The 20405-nt window shown below is 46.3% G+C and overlaps 1 protein-coding gene across 1 annotated transcript in view; it reads right to left on the bottom strand.

The window, feature by feature from the left end:
- Nucleotides 1–20405, bottom strand: part of LOC109901063 (catenin alpha-2-like) — a 651970-nt gene that overhangs the window by 428960 nt on the left and 202605 nt on the right. The window contains exon 7 of the mRNA XM_020497062.2: nt 11563–11766. Within this exon, the coding sequence (XP_020352651.2) occupies nt 11563–11766 (204 nt within the window). The remainder of the gene's footprint in view (nt 1–11562; nt 11767–20405) is intronic.

Below are 20405 nucleotides of genomic sequence, written 5' to 3' on the forward strand. Positions count from 1 at the left end.
AGTATGCAAAGGGGGGGAAACTGCATCAAGGCAAACGTGGGCCTCGCATCACGCGGGCCACAGCTAATGCTAAGTGACAGTCCGACAGAAGTGTCTTAATTATGAGAAATGCATGCTGCCTTGATTGTATGCATTTAATGAGCTTTTTCCGTGTCTAGCTACCTGAAGCGGTGTGTCAAGCTATTGCTGATGGCCGCTCGCTTAGAGAGGCTGTTTAGCAACAATGGCAGAACCTGACAGGTTAATATGGGCTGTGGGAGCAATAATAACAAAGTGTGTGTTTGTGTGTGTGCATGTGTGTGTGTGTGAGTATACATGGATATGTGTGTGTGTGTGTGTGTGTGTGTGTGTGTGTGTGTGTGTGTGTGTGTGTGTGTGTGTGTGTGTGTGTGTGTGTGTGTGTGTGTGTGTGTGTGTGTGTGTGTGTGGGCTATCACATGTGTCTGTGTGTGTGTGTCCATGGCAGTGTTTGTCTACACACGTGTGTGTGTCTGTGTGTGTGTGTGTGTGTGTGTGTGTGTGTGTGTGTGTGTGTGTGTGTGTGTGTGTGTGTATGTGTGTGTGTGTGTGTGTGTGTGTGTGTGTGTGTGTGTGTGTGTGTGGGTGTGGGTGTGTGAGACAGGAGCCTCATCTAAAGCCTGGTACTGTAGGAGTGGGTAGATTGCAGCGGAGAGTGAGGAGGAGGAGGACATGAAACAATACGAGAAGGAGGGAGCTGTGTCTAATGAGCCAGCTAGAAACGACAACCACTGGCTGGCTGGCGCAGACAAGGAAGAAGAGAAGAGAGAGAATAAGAGATGGATTGAGGGGAGAGAAAAAAGGGGACAAAGACAGACAGAAATTGAGAGAGACCGAGAGAGGAACTGAGAGATAGACAGAAACAGACTGACAGAGAGAGTTAGAGTGAGGCAGAGTCCACGTCACAGGTCATTTAAACATCTCCTCAATCTCCCACCAGTGTCTCATCTTGTGCAGAACTAAAGCCCGGGGAAACTTCCCAGCAACCCCCGCTTCCCCGCCTGCCACCCCGCCGACTTGTCAAGCTGCGGTTTTCTTTCCTAAACTCCTGTAATTGAGCTGCCGGGCGCTTAAATCGTGCGCTCAGTGCGAATCGGACCATTTCCTGAATCGCTGCGCGGTGGGAGCAGGCCAGGCACCTCTCGGGGAGGTACTTCCCTGCAGCCACACCGACAGGCTTCAAGAGAACGAGACTAACAACACTAAAAGACGTCATCAGCACGTCCGCTGCCGTGGGATCATCATCGTTCTATCATGCAAGTCATCCTACCTGAGCTGTCAACAAAAGCCTGAGCTAAAGCTCGATGAAAGACGCGGCGTCTCGGGAGAGGTGATTAAAACACGTCTGAAGGCAAGCTGGATGTGGCAGATCCGAGCATCAGATCATTAGCGCCTTTTGTTCTCGCCGGATGTCGAAGGTACATTGAGAAAAAGGCCAGACTTAGAGTTTCAATTTGTTTTTGTCTGTGCCCGAAAAAGTCCAGACGGTGTACCCGAAATGTTGTTTTTACACAATAATCCTTGGGCCTCTCTCTTGAGGGAGGTCGTGTTGGGCTCTTGCTGTGATGAGGGACATCAAACAGGCAAGGCAGAAGAGATATACAGTGGAGGCCCATGAGATAGAGCAGAGTTGATATACTGAAGGCCTTTACGGGGATGTGAAGGCTGGTGCAGATGGGTTCCTGTGACATTCTCCATTATCAGACAGTTGTTAGCTCCACGCAGGCAGCAATCTGCACCACCCTGTTTGGGTCCATTAAAGCAAAACTGCAGGTACAAACTACAGGAGTGAAAACAACAGGAAACGGGTCAGACGTGGGCACCAAGATTGGAGAGTGTAGTGAGTGCAAGTTGTAGAGAAATACACAAACACACACACATTGATGGCCGTTGTCTGGGACATCAGATCCTTCCATCCCCTTTGATCAGCTCTGAAGCACCTCCACACCCAATTAGGCTCAATCCATTCCAGTCATGTATTATTCAGCTTCATTACAAGCCAGTACTCCCTATGTGTCCTTCACACACACACTCGCGTGCACACCCGCGCACACACACGCACACACACCCGCGCACACACAAACACAGGTCTCAGATGATGAGTCACGGTCAGGACAGGGAGGCAAACGATCAATCGCAGGTCCTTGTGAGTGTGTGTGTGTGCGTGTGCATGTGTGCGTGTGTGTGTGTGCGTATGTGTGTGCGTGTGCGTGTGCGTGCATATGGAGGTTGGTCTCTCATTGAGATGGTATTGTACTGTAAACACAAGGGTAATTAGCAAACAGTTGAGCTCCACTGACCAGACCTTGGAGCAGACCAGACAGACAATTGATGTCCTTTGATTCAGACAACAGACAACAACTGCTTCTGCTTCCTGGTGCCTGTCATTATGGCCAGTGCTATCAGGACACAGAGAATACTGCTGCTGGCTCAGAGATCCTGCTCTGTATTCTTTGTCTGGATGGATGGAGTGAGGGCAAGCCAAAAACGGACATGGCTGTATTTAACAAGATGGCCGCCGACTGAAAAGGGTTTATACAGAGGAGCACTGGCGTTGTCTCGGCTTCCTCCCCCAGAACCTCCAGATGTAATGGAGTCACGCACGCACACTGGCCAGCGCTGCTCGTGTCTGCTGAAACAGTATTGATTGACTTCTTTCCTTTATTGATCCTTTATTTATCCCCCCCCTCCCCCACTCCCTCCATCCTTTCTCACGGGCCAGGCAGGGCTCTGCAGCTTCACCTGCCTCAAGGGTCTCTCTCCCGCTTTCTCTCTCTCGCTTTCTCTCTCTTTCGCTCTCTCCATCACGCTTAAGACACTGGCTGTTTGAAAGGGGAGAGAATATGCTCTGATGAGGCATCTGTAGCTTTACAATAGCAGACACATGGACACACACTGATTTCCCCAGTGTTATGCAGCTCATAGTGCAGTGTGCGTGAGGGGAACACACAGGTCTTGATTAGGCTCTCTCCTTGTCACCCCCTGTGTGTGTGTGTGTGTGTGTGTGTGTGTGTGTGTGTGTGTGTGTGTGTGTGTGTGTGTGTGTGTGTGTGTGTGTGTGTGTGTGTGTGTGTGTGTGTGTGTGTGTGTGTGTGTGTGTGTGTGTGTGTGTGCAAACGGGCAGGCATCTGTCAAACGGCTGTCCGTTTGGTGTGCCACGTCCCGCTAACTACATGATTAAAACCCTCTTAAACTCTCCCTAAATCCTGTTTACTAGTCACACCCAGGGCTCCAATGGTACCCCCCTGGCCCCAACCCTATACTTACACCCCCGTACCTCCCGGCCATGAGCTCTAGCCCTCAACCTCCCCCTTGACCCAAGCCAGCAATGCATTACTCCCGCCGATCAATACAGATCGGCCCAGTCGGATCGGTCTGTAACCAATTCAGATGATACTGATGATTCAGCCAGGGAGCTCCGGGCCACTGTCACCAATCACTAATCACCAGCGCTGCCCGACAGGTATGGACATTCGCCTGTCACTTGGACCTAATTTATTGCTGACTACCGCCATTGATTAACCTTGTGCCTTGTGGACCGCTGCCGTCCGAAGCCATGTTTCTGAGAGGGGAGGAGAAGAGGAGTCTGCAACGATTATTGGAGTGAATGGAGCAGGGAGAGTGGAACATAATGATATTAACAGTGTTGTGTGTGTTTAGACTAGTACAGTAAACTTTACTCAAGGTGGGTGTTATAAAAACATCTGTAACCTTTGGTTTCTGGACCAATAACCTATGGACATTCATCAGTCATTGGATGATTACTTGATAAAGACAAGCATTGCTGAACTGACTCAATCAGCAACATGATTGCTATGGTCTCCAGACCATAGATTGAGAAGCACACTGAACTATACAGCATGGCTATATTGCTTTTCAATGCTTCTCTTAGTGTGTTAAGTGACTATTTCAGAGGCCACATACAGCTCCCTCTCCTCCAGGTGTGACCGTGCCCACACTGTCCACTTAGCAATCAGCACCACCCTCATCCAATCACCGGAAGAAGACGCCCACCACAGAGACCGTCAAGTGTCTGAGCGACAGCAGGTCACAGGCAGAGTTTAAGACCTGTCAAATCCCTCTCGAGAAGTTGTGTTTGAAGAGGGGACCACATCGCCACGTTATCGACCCATGTTTGCTCTCACGCTTACCGCCGTTTACCCACAATCCCCTATCAATGGGCACCGCAATCAACCATCTGTCTGTCAGAGCCCACGGAAGAACAAATACAACTCTGGGGTGCATCCAAATGGGTACCCTCTATTCTATTTACAGATGTAGGATCTTAACTTGGTCTCCCTGTAACAGGATAACTATCCCGCAATACAGGTTTAAAAATGGCTTCTGAAGTTTGTAATTTTCCATTACAAAAAATATATCAACTCCTACAAAATGTCCATTAATTATAATCCACATAATAATTTGCATTTCCAGCTGCAGGATTATTTTCCTGCTGTAGTAAACTGGCTCAAATTAAGATCCTACATCTGTAGTGCACTAAGAGTTTTCCAAGGAAGGAGTGAAACAAAAGTTTGAGTAATTTTTCCCCTTCGTCGAGCTTACGCTACAGTACATCTGCCCTTCCTTCAACCTGTCCGACGTGTGCTTTTATTTCAAGCTGCTGACTCAAATTAAGGCCTTTAAGAACATAATCCTGCAGATCTCCTGTATGTGACGGCTTATGCTCTCCTTCCTTCCTTCCTTCCTTCCCTCGCTCCTCTCCTCTCTTGTTTTTGTGTCGATGGGCTCCGGGAACAGGTGTCATTTGTGTCCACTAAGCCATTGGCAAGTCCACTCTGTATTGACCCCTTACAGTATCAATTCTGCTTGTGGCAGTGACCCTGCGTGATAAACGCTGGCTACTCCCCAGACTAATCTAATGTGTGTGTTGCCTGTGTCTGTAGGTCTTCTACATACTAGTCTGGAAGCTAACTGGGGGGCTATTAGATACAGCTCCTCATTAGACTATTGCTTCACTGTAGTCGCAACACAATGTGAACTGGTGGTAGTAGTAGATATTACAGCCCAGCTCCTATGCACCTTCATTTGTGTGTGCTTTTGTGTCTTATTGTGTGCTTTGGAAATATTATTGTGTGTTTTGTCTGTCTTATAATGGGTTTTGTCTGTATTATTGTGTGTTTTGTTGATTTTACTGTGTGTTTTGTCTGTATTATTGTGTGATTTGTCTATATTATTGTGTGTTTTGTCTATATTATTGTGTCTTTTGTCTGTATTATTGTGTGTTTTGTCTGTATTATTGTGTGTTTTGTCTATATTATTGTGTGTTTTGTCTGTATTATTGTGTCTTTTGTCTGTATTATTCTGTGTTTTGTCTGTATTATTGTGTGTTTTTTCTATATTATTGTGTGTTTTGTCTATTATTGTGTGTTTTGTCTGTATTATTGTGTGTTTTGTATGTATTACTGTGTGTATTGTCTGTATTATTGTGTGTTTTGTCTGTATTATTGTGTGTTTTGTCTATATTATTGTGTATTTTGTCTATATTATTGGGTCTTTCGTCAGTATTATTGTGTGTTTTGTCTATATTATTGTGTGTTTCGTCTATATTAAACCAGTGCACCTGGCACCTATTACCATAGCCCGTTCAAATGTACCTAAATATTCTGTCTTGCCCATTCACCTTCTGAATGGCACAAATACACAATCCATGTCTCAATTGTCTCAAGGCTTAAAAACATTTCTTTAACATGTCTCCTCCCCTTTATATATACTGATTGAAGTGGATTTAACAAGTGACATCATGAAAAGATCAGGTATTACTAATGTTTTGTAGACTCAATGTATATATACAACTGTATCTGTGCTTCTACATTTTGGCTCTTAGGTACAAATAGTACCTGTATTTATTTCAAATAGTTTGAGCATTTGATTGAGCCTGTCTAGAAACAAGGGTTTAAAGCCTTAATAGACCCCAGGAATGAAAACCTGACAGGTAATGGCTGTAGTCTAGCTTTCAATACCAGACAACAGGACCCATTATTTGAACAGTCAGAGATGTGCTGTATTTTTTATTTTGTTATTTCACCTTTAGTTCTCATTTACAACTGTGACCTGGCCAAGATAAAGCAAAGCAGTGCGACAAAAACAACAACACAGAGTTACACATGGGATAAACAAATGTACAGTCAATAACACAATAGAAAAATCGATATACAGTGTGTGCAAATGTATTAAGATTAGGGAGGTAAGGCAATAACTAGGCCATAGTGGTGAAAACAATTACAATTTAGCATTATCACTGGGGTGATAGATGTGCAGATGATGGTGTGCAAGTAGAGATACTGGGGTGAAAAAGAGCAAAAATAAATAACAATATGGGGATAAGGTAGTTGGACGGGCTGTTTACAGATGGACTGTGTACAGGCGCAGTGATCGGTAAGCTGCTCTGATAGCTGATGCTTAAAGTTAGTGAGGGAGATAAGTCTGCAGCCTCAGTAATTTTTGCAATTCGTTCCAGTCATTGGCAGCAGAGAACTGGAAGGAAAGGCGGCCAAAGGAGAAATTGGCTTTGGGGATGACCAGTGAAATATACCTGCTGGAGCGCATGCTACGGGTGGGTGTTGCTATGGTAACCAGTGAGCTGAGATAAGGCGGGGCTTTACCTAGCAAAGACTAATAGATGAACTGGAGACAGTGGGTTTGGCAACGAATATGAAGTGAGGGCCAGCCAGCAAGAGCATACAGGTCGCAGTGGTGGGTAGTATATCTGCAGAATAGTCAGTTTTACGAGGGTATGTTTAGCAGCATGAGTGAAGGAGGCTTTGTTGCGAAATAGGAAGGCCAAACTAGATTACATTTTTGATTGGAGATGCTTAATGTGAGTCTGGAAGGAGAGTACAGTCTAACGAGACACCTAGGTATTTGTAGTTGTCCACATATTCTAAGTCAGAACAGTCCAGAGTAGTGATGCTTGTTGGCGGGCGGGTGCGGGCAGCGATCAGTTGAAGAGCATGCATTTAGTATTACTAGCATTTAAGAGCAGTTGGAGGCCTTAAACTTCTTCACAACAGTATCTCGGACCTGCCTGGTGTGTTCCTTGTTCTTCATGATGCTCTCTGCGCTTTTAACGGACCTCAGACTATCACAGTGCAGGTGCATTTATACGGAGACTTGATTACACACAGGTGGATTGTATTTATCATCATTAGTCATTTAGGTCAACATTGGATCATTCAGAGATCCTCACTGAACTTCTGGAGAGAGTTTGCTGCACTGAAAGTAAAGGGGCTGAATAATTTTGCACGCCCAATTTTTCAGTTTTTGATTTGTTAAAAAAGTTTGAAATATCCAATAAATGTCGTTCCACTTCATGATTGTGTCCCACTTGTTGTTGATTCTTCACAAAAAAATACAGTTTTATATCTTTATGTTTGAAGCCTGAAATGAGGCAAAAGGTCGCAAAGTTCAAGGGGGCCGAATACTTTCGCAAGGCACTGTATACAGAGAAAAGAGTCAGCCCGAGAATTGAACCCTGTGGCACCCCCATAGAGACTGCCAGAGGTCCAGTAAGCAGGCCCTCCGATTTGACACACTGAACTCTATCTGAGAAGTAGTGGGTGAACCAGGCGAGGTAGTCATTTGAGAAACCAAGGCTGTTGAGTCTGCCGATAAGAATCCGGTGATTGACAGAGTCGATTGCCTTGGACAGGTCGATGAAGACGGCTGCACAGTCTTTTATCGATGGCAGTTATGATATCGTTTAGTACCTTGAGCGTGACTGAGGTGCACCCATGACCAGCTCTGAAACCAGACTGCATAGCGGAGAAGGTACGGTGGGATTCGAAATGGTCGGTGATCTGTTTGTTAACTTGGCTTTCGAAGACTTTAGAAAGGCAGGGCAGGAGGATATAGGTCTAAAACAGTTTAACGTTTCAGCTTCCACTGTTTGTTAGCCTAAAATATCAAACCTGTGTACTAATTTATGAAACACTGACATGCCCTCTGACCCTCTCGATGCAAAAGCAGCTTTAGCTAAAATATTGCTGTTTCACTTCATTCGTAGCCAACCGAGTGTGAGGCAACCTCAGTCATAACTGTGGCGGAGCTTATGAGTAGGAGAGTGGGGGGGGGGGGGGGGGAGAGTGGACAAGAAACTGGACAATTCCTTCAGTTCCTCGCTAATTTGGTGAAACGTATCAAATACTTGATCTTTTAGTCGTTCAGAAGCATCTGAATTATTTCCCGAGGGCTGTCCCGCTCATAGATAATTACATTCACAGTGTTAAAAATAGTAAGTAAAAATGACACATATTGATAGATACAGTAAATATGCATGTGTTCCAAACACAGCTTGTTGTCACCACAACACCTCTGTCACAGAGTCCGTTTGCTATAGCTTTCCTTCTTCGTTATCAATTTATTTGGATAGTCCCAAATAGATTGCTTTTAACTCGGTAGATGTTCAACTAACTGTCAACAACATGTTAACTAACAATCGAGTAATCCTATCCCTCGCCCAACCCTAGCCTAACCCTTATCCTAACCCTAAACTTAAATGTAACCCTTAACCTTAACCCTAAAAGACTGTGGAATATAAAACGAGCTGGAATTGATCGTTTACATATCTGTAATCATCTATAGAGGACTATCAAAATGAAGTGTGAGTTTAAGATCACTTCCTTTGTCAAATTATACACCAGGTCCAATGGGAATTATACACCAGGTCTAATGGGAATTATACACCAGGTCTAATGGGAATTATACACCAGGTCCAATGGGAATTATACACCAGGTCTAATGGGAATTATACACCAGGTCTAATGGGAATTATACACCAGGTCTAATGGGAATTATACACCAGGTCCAATGGGAATTATACACCAGGTCTAATGGGGATTATACACCAGGTCTAATGGGAATTATACACCAGGTCTAATGGGAATTATACACCAGGTCTAATGGGAATTATACACCAGGTCTAATGGGAATTATACACCAGGTCCAATGGGAATTATACACCAGGTCTAATGGGAATTATACACCAGGTCCAATGGGAATTATACACCAGGTCTAATGGGAATTATACACCAGGTCCAATGGGAATTATACACCACATCTAATGGGAATTATACACCACGTCCAATGGGAATTATACACCGGGGCCAATGGGGATTATACACCAGGTCCAATGGGAATTATACACCAAGTCCAATGGGGATTATACACCAGGTCCAATGGGAATTATACACCAGGTCCAATGGGAATTATACACCAGGTCTAATGGGAATTATACACCACGTCCAATGGGAATTATACACCAGGGCCAAAGGGGATTATACACCAGGTCCAATGGGAATTATACACCAGGTCTAATGGGGATTATACACCAGGTCTAATGGGGATTATACACCAGGTCTAATGGGAATTATACACCAGGTCCAATGGGAATTATACACCAGGTCTAATGGGAATTATACACCAGGTCCAATGGGAATTATACACCAGGTCTAATGGGAATTATACACCAGGTCCAATGGGGATTATACACCAGGTCCAATGGGAATTATACACCAGGTCCAATGGGGATTATACACCAGGTCCAATGGGAATTATACACCACGTCCAATGGGAATTATACACCAGGGCCAATGGGGATTATACACCAGGTCCAATGGGAATTATACACCAGGTGTAATGGGGATTATACACCAGGTCTAATGGGGATTATACACCAGGTCTAATGGGAATTATACACCAGGTCCAATGGGAATTATACACCAGGTCTAATGGGAATTATACACCAGGTCCAATGGGAATTATACACCAGGTCTAATGGGAATTATACACCAGGTCCAATGGGAATTATACACCAGGTCCAATGGGGATTATACACCAGGTCTAATGGGGATTATACACCAGGTCCAATGGGAATTATACACCAGGTCCAATGGGAATTATACACCAGGTCCAATGGGAATTATACACCAGGTCTAATGGGAATTATACACCAGGTCCAATGGGAATTATACCCCAGGTCCAATGGGGATCATACACCAGGTCTAATGGGGATTATACACCAGGTCCAATGGGAATTATACACCAGGTCCAATGGGAATTATACACCAGGTCCAATGGGAATTATACACCAGGTCCAATGGGAATTATACACCAGGTCCACCAGGACTTCCGCTTTATCACAAACCCGCTGGAAGACACACAGGGAGCATGCCCTACTTCTGCACCTGTGGAGCAGCTGTCATGGGGTGGTTAAGTGCCTTGCTCAAGGGCACAACGGCAGGCAATGGCATCTATGATTTTGATCACAGCAACCCTCCGATTGCCAGCTCACTTCCCGCCAGATGTTTCCCATCAGACCCGGGATTAGAATTTGCAACCCTCCAATTGTTAGCTCGCCTCTCTAACCACTAGGCTACCTGCCGCCCATGAACTATCCTTCTAACTGTCACAAACAGAATGGAGGCAACTCAGAACACTTATTTATTGTCCCCATGCCTGTTTTTTCACTGTGAGACACTGTGGGTGGCCATTGCTTTGGTAAACACACTAGTTGGGCCCAGGGGACGATGGTAGTGCTGATGAGCTACTTAGGATCCATGAGGGATTCAAAAGCCTCTGAGCCTGAGCTCTCTGCTACTGCTAATGACTACAAACGCTGACAGAGAGAGAGAAAGAGGAGGAGGCCATAAAAAGACATTTAGAGGGACCTCCCTCAAGGACTAGGGCCCTTTAAGTAGTAACTGACAACTAATTGCACCACCGCCACCACCGAAACTTCATTCATGATCCCCTTAATGTATCCAAAATGGCCACCCAGTCACAAAACTAAGCCCTGCAGGCCAACCCAACACAAGGCCGAAATGACACGATAGAGCCCCCATTTTGGCTCTGGTTGCAATGAAGTCTATGGACGCTGAGCACAGCAAAGCACACAATAACCTGGTACAGTGAGAGAAACACATGAATGGCCACGGCTGCGGCCAGCCTTCCTTCACTGCAGTAACTCACATCCAAAGTCAAGGCCATTAGGTTATCTAGCGGCCCGACCAGGGGGTCGGTAACTGCTCTGCAGTGGGGGGGTTATGGACTGAGGCGATTTATAGTGAGGAATGCCACTGGGAGCCAAAATGGCGTTCTTGTCTCTCGTGTCACGCTGTGCATATCACATTACAGTCCAACTATCACACTGTAGAATAGAGAGGATGGATTTCAACAGAGTAAAACCAGACAAGTGTGCAAGTTAGTGGTAAAAGGGAGAGTGGGGAATTGTCTGGAGCTGAAAGAAGAATAGATGGGGCAATGTGTGGAATGGATTGGAGCTGTGGTGTGTGTGTGTGTCTGTGTCTGTGTGTGTGTGTGCGTGTGCGTGCGTGCGTGGTTGCAGTGAATTTTTTAACAAGACGTAGAAAGGATAGAACACGAGTAGTACAAACTGTAGCAGCTTGTGTATCTGAGGAAAGGTGTGTGTGTGTGTTTGAGTGTGTGTATGCACGCACATGTGATTGTGCATGTGTGTGTGTGTGTTAATATGCGGTAAGCCCAAATTCCTCTTCGAGGGTTACTCACATTGTTCATGTACTCGCTCAGCAGGTCTTGCAGGGCCTGCCGGACGGCGTTGCACTCAGCCACGATGCGCTCGCGGCGGTCGTCGCGGGTGCAGGACGAGTCGGCCATGAGGGCGGCGCCGCTGATGATGCTCTCCAGGCGCTCCTCCAGGGAGGGGCGGAAACGCGCCTCGCTGAACGTCAGCGGGTCCAGGATGATCTTGTTCTGACCGGGAGGAAAGGAGAGAGGGAGGTCAGAAACAGGCTAACCAAAGGTCAACATTTGAATGATATTGCACCTTTGAACTTTGCACCCAAAGAGATGGTATAACATTCAGAGAGGATCATGTCACTCCAAATGTTAAGTGTTGGATACCAAATGTAATGTAAGCTCTGTTGGGCTAGATTGTCTCTAAGAATGACGAATACATGGAAATGCATGTTAGCACTCAACCACTTCTGAGAAAGACATACTGTATGAGAGAGAGAGAGAGAGAGAGAGAGAGAGAGAGAGAGAGAGAGAGAGAGAGAGAGAGAGAGAGAGAGAGAGAGAGAGAGAGAGATTGATTAAGCTAGGGCTCTGCTGTCACCCACGAGTTACATTCTCAGCTGTTTGTTTGGAACGGGCTGTCCCTGAAATGTACTATTTGTAACAAAGGCTTATGTCTGGGGTACACAGAGTCATACACACCCTTCTGGTCTTCATAATGACTACAATATTACACATAGCAAAAGCTGAGCTCTCAATGTCATGTCAGAGTGACCAAAGTCGTCGTCTCCCAACGAGAGAGAGAGAGAGAGAGAGAGAGAATATGGGACAAATAGAGGCACAGAGAGAGAGAGAGAGAGTGGGGGGGGGGGGACCTGTAAGACAGCAGACGGCAGTGGTCCATTTCATATGGTTAGCGACAGTAAAAGGAAGACAGAAAGAAAGGGTGAAAGGTCAAAAGATGGATGGAATGATAGAACCAGTGAGCGCTACAACAGCAGGAGGGAGGGAGTTGACCAGAAAATGGAGTGGAACAAAACCTAACAAAGACCCCGCGATCACATTTGGCAGCGAGGACCGTGGTAGCAGACGGCTCAGTGCAATTTGTCAGCGCTAGGTGGTAGAGCCAGAGGCTGAGAGTGGAGGAAATGTCACCTTCAGGCTTAGCTTTAGGGTCCTAGTACCAGACCTTTACAGACCTGCTTTAAGGGGCCTTTAAGCACAGAGTGAAGAAACACAGGAGCCATGAGGAGAAGCCCCCGGCTTTTATTAATGGAAGTAGCCGCAAAATATACTTTTTTTATGATCTGTACAGCAGGTAAGATCAAAAATTACCATATTGATGGCGAAGGTTTTACGTGTTACGGCCGTACAATTTCAATGTCCCATTCGGCAGCAGTTTGCGGTGCGGTGGGGTTTTTAAGAGGGAGAAGTCACACCGGGTAGACAGCGTTTATTAGTAAAGAGGTGCCTAAGAGTTACACACGGGCCAGGCCCTAAATTCCTTAGCTGTGTGTGTCTGTGTGTGTAAGTGTGTGTGTGTGTGTTTATATCGGTTGTAATGCGGTTGAAAACAGTTCCAGTCGGGCCTAGTTGAAAGCAAAATACAGTGCCGTTCAATGACGACTGTCTTCAACTATTTAGCGAGGGCCTAATTTGTTTCTGTCGCAGCTAGGCGGCATCTATTTCCCACAAAGCGGTTTAGCCACAATGTCGAGTCTAGCAACCGAGGCCTATTCCAAAGGACAGCAGGGGGCTATCACATTGACGGGAGACACAGAGCACACACACACACACACATACATATTTAACATTGACATTTTATCCACTTACCCGGAGCGACTTCCACACACACACAGACACAGAAACATCGAGCTGATGGCTTTGTCTGAAACCCTGAAGTGGCAACCCAGCCCAATGAATGGGACACCCATTCCAGGCCACTGCTCTGTGTGCCCGAGAACCGAGAGTAACAACCCAGATGGTATTAGACCCGGAGTGTCGAAAGTCATAGAGTCATAGCCATCTCTGTCCGGCCCATAACGCTCCACCCTTATCACCGTTTTCTCTGCCTTAGCGCTCCCAGTGGCGCAGCGGTCGAAGGCACTGCGTCTCAGTGCACGAGGCATCACAGCAGTCCCTGGTTCAAATCCAGGCTGTGTCACATCTGGCTGTGATTGGGAGTCCCGCAGGGCGGCACACAGTTGGCCCAGCGTCAACAAGGTTTGGCCGGGGTAGGCCGTCATTGTAAACAAGAATTTGTTCTTAATTGACTTGCCTAGTTAAATGTCATCTCATCTTGAATGTTATTTAGAGTCTCCGGCTTTGCAGGCTTGGTAAGCACAATGCATTGGCTTGGGGAAGACATTACCGAGACAGTGAGCCTTTGGAATGGGACTAGATGGTTGCATTTTACATTGTTTGTATCGAACAAACATGCTAGCCGCGCGAAAAGGTGATGGCATACTTTCCGGTAATACAGGCATTCATTAAAGTTTATCCCGTTTTCTTCAATGTGGGAGAGAGGAGTGGGGGATGGAGGGAAGAATGGGAATGCCCAGCATCAGTAGAGCTAGAGGTGGCCTGGATGAAACTGGCTGTAATCAGAGGGGTACTGTCTTCCATACGTTTCAGCGCTGCACAACGTGGAACCGCTCTGCTGGCCTGGCTCGGGGCGACACTGTTGTTTTATTTATTTTGTATTATATATATATATTTACAGAAGCGATTCAGGTTGAAGTCGCTCGCTCTCCCCGCTCGAGTCATGGTTCAACAGAGGCCGCCACAGAGGCCGCCACCGCAGCCCGCTGCCCATGAGCTGAGCTACATTAACCCAGATGGTTCTGATTTGAAAATGAACAAAAACATCCCCCAAAAAAACAGCCAGCAGTAGTGCCCTGCCTTAGGACACATAACTAAACTACAATGTCTGTTTTGGAGGCTCTAGAGCCTGGACAGGGTGGCAGGCTGTTCGTCAAACTATGCATAATAAAGACGGGATGGAGGATATTGGTGGGGCCTGTGTCATTGCTCCACAAAACCTCCTTTACACAGGCAGAGAGAGAGAGAGAGAGAGAGAGAGAGAGAGAGAGAGAGGCAGAGAAAAATTGGGGTGAGAAAAAGGACTTGTGAGACAGCAGGACGGTAGTGGCTCTGTTTATATTATTAATGACACTCTCTCTCAGCTACCTCTAATACTACCATGCCTCCTTTACAAGCCCTGGCTTACATTCACATTCACTGGTTGGTGCCTCCAGAACCCAAATACTGAAGGCCTGATTCCCCAAGGGACTCATTTTATCAGTTACATTTAACAGTTTAAGTCTGTATAGCAGTTTGTGGTCTAGTTTAAAGAGATACTTTGGGATTTTGGCAATGAGGCCCTTTTATCTACTTCCCCAGAGTCAGATGAACTCGTGGACACAATTGTCTCTGTATCCAGTATGAAGAAGGTTTGAGGTAGTTTCACAAGCCAATGCTAACTAGCATGAGCGCAATGACTGGAAGTCTGTGGGTATCTCCTGGCATGCTAGTAGATACCCATAGACTTCCAGTCATTGTGCTAATGCTAGTTAGCATTGGCTCGCGAAACTACCTTGAACTCCCATTGCCAAAATCCTGAAGTATCCCTTGAAGACCATGTGGCAGAAAGAGATTCCAGTTGGGATATGTACAATTGCTGTTGTCACTGGGGTGTTAAAAAAAAAAAAAGCTGTCTGAGTTACACTGGCCAGGTAGGAATCAGATATATGTGCACTCAGATATCACACACTGCGACCACGTTTGAATGATTCCGGGAACGGAAGTACACTTTATCATCATATGACCATTTGCTGGCTATTGACGTGGCAAAGACAGAAAGACTTCTGGTCGGTAAACTAAAGCCAGCGACACAAGAAATAGTCTGGAGGACATATCCCAGCCTATCACATCCTACACAAACAACCAAGGAGAAATGACTAGACACAAATGGAAAAGGAAATCTAGGAGGAAAGATCTTTGCCCCTGCGTCCCAAATGCCACCCTTTCCCCTACAATAGTGCACTACCGGTGCCCAGAGTAATGCACTATGTAGGGAGTGGGGTGCCATTTGGGACGCATGCTCACACGGAGTGTCGGGACTTGTCAACCTCTTTACACGGAGTCACAACAGGGCTTGTGTGTTCAGAGCTGCAATCATCTCCACGCTGGGACAAAAAAAATGCCATGCCGCAGAGACCAATGCCCCAAGCACCAGCTACATGTTGAGAGGTGTGTGTGTGTGTGTCTCTCTGTGTGTGTCTCGCCCACGCGGAGCCCGGACCTGTTGCTTATTGCACCTTCTCCTCCTCTTTTCTTACATTTTATCTCTCCTTTTGTCTCTCTTTACCAAGGTGTAATGGAATTCGCCCCCTGCCTTCCATCCCACCCACGGACAGCCATGTCGTACATCATTTAGACTGGGAGAGAACAGTGTGCTCCTTTCGCTGACTCATCCAGGGCTTCTGTGTTGTGCTTTACCGCCACTATACACACACACACAAATTAATACACACAGGCAGGCACAACCATTATACACACAAACACATACACACACACACACAGACACAAACAATACACACAGTCACACACTCCCCCAACCGTAGATACAGCCTGATCTCTCCGATAGCGGCCTAGCTGCTATTTTTAGGGAGACACAGAAAAAGACTGCGTAGTGCCGTTGCGGAAATTGTAAGTTCATCTGTGGTTTCCTCCCAGGATTATCAGTCTGTTAGTCTTCCTGATTGTTGTTTACGTTTTGTCTCTCTTTATTCTCATCCTTTTTTTAAGTCACTTGGACGATTACTACTTTTGCTGGTAGATGTGTTAGTGAATAACGCTGTTTAGCTGCAGATTACCCGATTCAGGTGGAATAGGGGTCCTTTCACTCCTGCCAAGCAGAAAACAATCTCATTACTCAAGTTGCCTCTTATCAGCTCTTTGCAACAGTTGGCTGGAGGAGAGGAGGTAATATATGTATCTATACCTCCATAGCCCTCACTAAATCTAAATATCTTTGAATAGAGAATAGAATCAGGGATATATAACATACAGACATTCAAATATTGATACATCTCAGCTGACAATATACAGTATATATATATATATATATATATTTATTTTACCTTTATTTAACCAGGCAAGTCAGTTAAGAACAAATTCTTATTTTCAATGACGGCCTAGGAACAGTGGGTTAACTGCCTGTTCAGGGGCAGAACGACAGATTTGTACCTTGTCAGCTCAGGGGTTTGAACTTGCAACCTTCCGATTACTAGTCCAACGCGCTAACCACTAGGCTACCCTACCCTATATATGTATATATACACACATACAGTATATATACAGTATATTTACATATATATTGCAATTTCTCTCTCTCTCTCTCCCTATATATATATATAGAGAGAGAGAAATTGCAATTACATGCTAATTGGTGGTGGACGAGGACAGCGTGGATTCTGCAACATGTACAGAAAAACCCTTTTGAAAATAGTTCCAAGGGGTTATTCGGCTGTCCCCATAGGAGAACCCTTTTTGGTTCCGCATAGAACTCTTTTGGGTTCCAGGTAGAACCCTCTGAGGAAAACGTTCTACCTGGAACCAAAAAGGGTTCTCCAAAGGGTTCCCCTATGGGGGCAGCTGAAGAACACTTTCAGGTTCTAGATAGCTCAAGGCTCAAAGCGACATATGCTTACAAGAAACGGTAAAGGAAATGAATAAGAATCAGCCGGCATTGAGAGATGTAGGCACAGGAGATTAGATGGGGCCAAGGAGGCTGGGACACCTTGACTTAAGAAGACACAAGGGAGTGCAGCGAAGCCACAGTACCCTGGAGGGGATCTCACGTCTCGGAGGAAAAGTCTCTTGGGGGGGGGGGGGGGGGAACAGCTGAAGATGACATGTTATTTACAAGATGCATGATAAAACAGTATAGAAGAGCTTTGCCCTGAGGGATGGACTTTGTTGTTATTCCGAGCAGGGTGTCAGTTTGTTGTGATTGCTCCGAGTAGGAAAATGGGGGAATGGTGGGGAGAGAGAAAGAGGGAGCGAGAGACAGAGAGAAGGGTGGGGGGATGCATCCTCCAGTTTTGACAAAGGCCCAGGGCCCTTTAACGAGAATTGGTGACGGTTGAATCCATTCTCCTTGCACCTCTCTAGTGTCAATTTAGTCCTCGTCCGCAGCTTTCATCAACCTCTCCCTCAATGTCAGCAAGACAAAAGAGCTGATGGTGGACTACAGGAAACGGAGTGGTGAGCACACCCCCATCCACAACGATGGGGCTGTAGTGGAGCGGGTCGAGAGCAAGTTTCTCTGTGTCCACATCACAAAGGAATTAACATGGTCCACACACACCCGCACAGTTGTGAAGAGGGCACAATGGCCTCTTCCCCCTCAGGAAGCTAAAAAGATTTGGCCTCAAAATGTTCTACAGCTGCACCTTCGAGAGCATCTTGACTGGCTACATCAACACTTGGCATGGTAAATGCAAGGCACCCGACCGCAAGGCACTACATAGGCTGATGAGTACAGCCAAGTATATCACTAGGGCCCAAAAAGGACCTTGAACAGCTTATACCTCTAAGCCATAAGACCTCTAAATACCTCATCAAGGCCTTCCGAGTGGCACAGCGGTCTAGAGTACTGCATCGCAGTGCTAGAAGTGTCACTACAGATCAGGGTTAGATCCCGGGCTGTGTCGCAGTCGGACGCGACCGGGAGACCCATGAGGCAGTGCACAATTGGCCCAGCGTCGTCCGGGTTAGGGGAGGATCTGGCCGGCTGGGATGTCCTGGTCCCATCGCGCTCTACCGACTCCTTGTGACGGCCTGGCGCATGCACACGGACTTCGGTCGCCAGCTGTGCGGTGTTCCCTCCGACACATTGGTGCGGCCGGCTTCCTTGGGGTTCCTTGGGGAACGTGGTAGCGTGAACAAGTTAAGGGAGCAGTGTGTCAAGAATCAGTGCGGTTTGGCAGGGTCATGTTTCGGAAGGACGCATGGCTCTCGACCTTCGCCTCTCCCGAGTACGTACGGGAGTTGCAGCGATGAGACAAGACTGTAACTACCAATTGGGGAGAGGGCCATGTTATGTGCACACCCATACATAACATGTATACTTACATGCATACTCAAGCCACACATACACACATAAGCACACACACCACATACAGTACACTGCTGCTCCACATACTACAGCTCAGTCTAATATCTACCCTGTTGTCTAGTCACTTTACCCCTACTTATATGTACAGTACATAGCTACCTCAATGACCTCATACTCCTGCACATCAACCCGGTACTGCTACTCCCTGTATACAGCCATGTTATTTTGTACTCGTTATTGTTAGTCATTATTCACTGTGTATTCATTCCTCTTGTCACTATTTCAATTCTAATTTAACTCTGCATTGTTAGAAAACTACCCATAAGTAAGCATTACACTGTTAGTCTACACCTGTTTGTTTTTTTAGGAAGCATGTGACAAATAACATTTGATTTGATTCACTTTTGTCACTTAATCTTCGACCGGTTGGATAGTGGGATATAGATCCCTGAGGCACAAGCCTAATCAAAGAATGGAGTGAGAAAACGAAAGACCAAAGCAAGAGGTTGCAGCCAACTGTCTAAACATGACCCTTATATGGTGCTGGACACACGGAGGGGTGATACACGGCGGAAGTGTTTTCTGACTCAATGAGAGTACGTCCCCAGTGATAGCGATAAATAGCATTACTTCCTGTTTAGAAATGGACCAGGCGGTTAAAGGTCAGGCGGTTAATCGTTTAGGTTATTTAACCAGGTGAGGACCATTGGAGATAGCCATCCCTTTTTCAATGGATCCCGATCCCTGATTATTGAAAGATACGGGGTTCCGGGGAGGTGATTTACCAAAAACCTTTGAGAAGTACGAGGTAACCAGGATGTCAAAGAAATGATGTTGTAAAACATTGATTAAAAAAAGAAAAGGGCAACTAGGACAATGTTGCTTTTGCTAAAGGCGGTAGATGATCTCATATGGCCTAAGATAGTATGTAAGTATGTCAGCCCTAGTCTCATCTTTCCCCCCTTGCCACTGTCCATCAGATCAGGACTGCGGGAAGTGCTATGGTCACATCATACTATTTGATGGGTCCTACTTCGACCCCACTTTGGGCCGTTGAGAACGTCATCTAGGCCTATGTCACATGTGCTCACCAAAACACCGAACACTCTGACATTTCCGGGAGCCCTCGAGCAGTTCCCCACTGGTCCTTGGACAAAATGTAGCAAAACTTGACCCTTCCATTGCTTCGCCCTCCAGGTTCTCAATCACCCATGAATAGGGGCTGGTTAGACAATGACCACAACATGGGCACGCTAATGCTTCAGGGAGAGCCTTCAAGCTTTTCCCAAGGGGAACTTGAAAGAAAATCTTGACAAAAGCTTGACTCGTCCACTCTGGGCCCTCCAGGTCCAAGCCCACCCACGCATTGCATTGGGCTGGTTGTGGACAATGAGTGTGATGCCCTGTGACAAAACTGGCCGTGGGCCACCACCACCCAACGGGGGCGTATTAGTCACATTGTCCTCCCTATCTGATTGATTACGCTAATGAAGGGGGCCCGGCTGGCTCGCTCCGGGTTACTATTTGCTTACTGTCTCACGACGGCACCAATGGTGGAGTTGGTTGTCATGGAATCTGTGCTTCGGCAAACAAAGTCATATTTTGTTTCTTCTCCATAGTTGACGGTGTGACGCACCAATGTCACCATCACCATCCCTATCAAAACAGAGCAGCTGATCCTCTTGGCTGTTCAATCAGGCGTTTCCTTAGTTACGGGGGAAGCATTAGGTTAATTAAGAGAGAATCGCAGCGG

This window comes from Oncorhynchus kisutch, linkage group LG12 (genome assembly GCF_002021735.2).
Source record: "Oncorhynchus kisutch isolate 150728-3 linkage group LG12, Okis_V2, whole genome shotgun sequence".
Classification (NCBI taxonomy): Eukaryota; Metazoa; Chordata; class Actinopteri; order Salmoniformes; family Salmonidae; genus Oncorhynchus; species Oncorhynchus kisutch.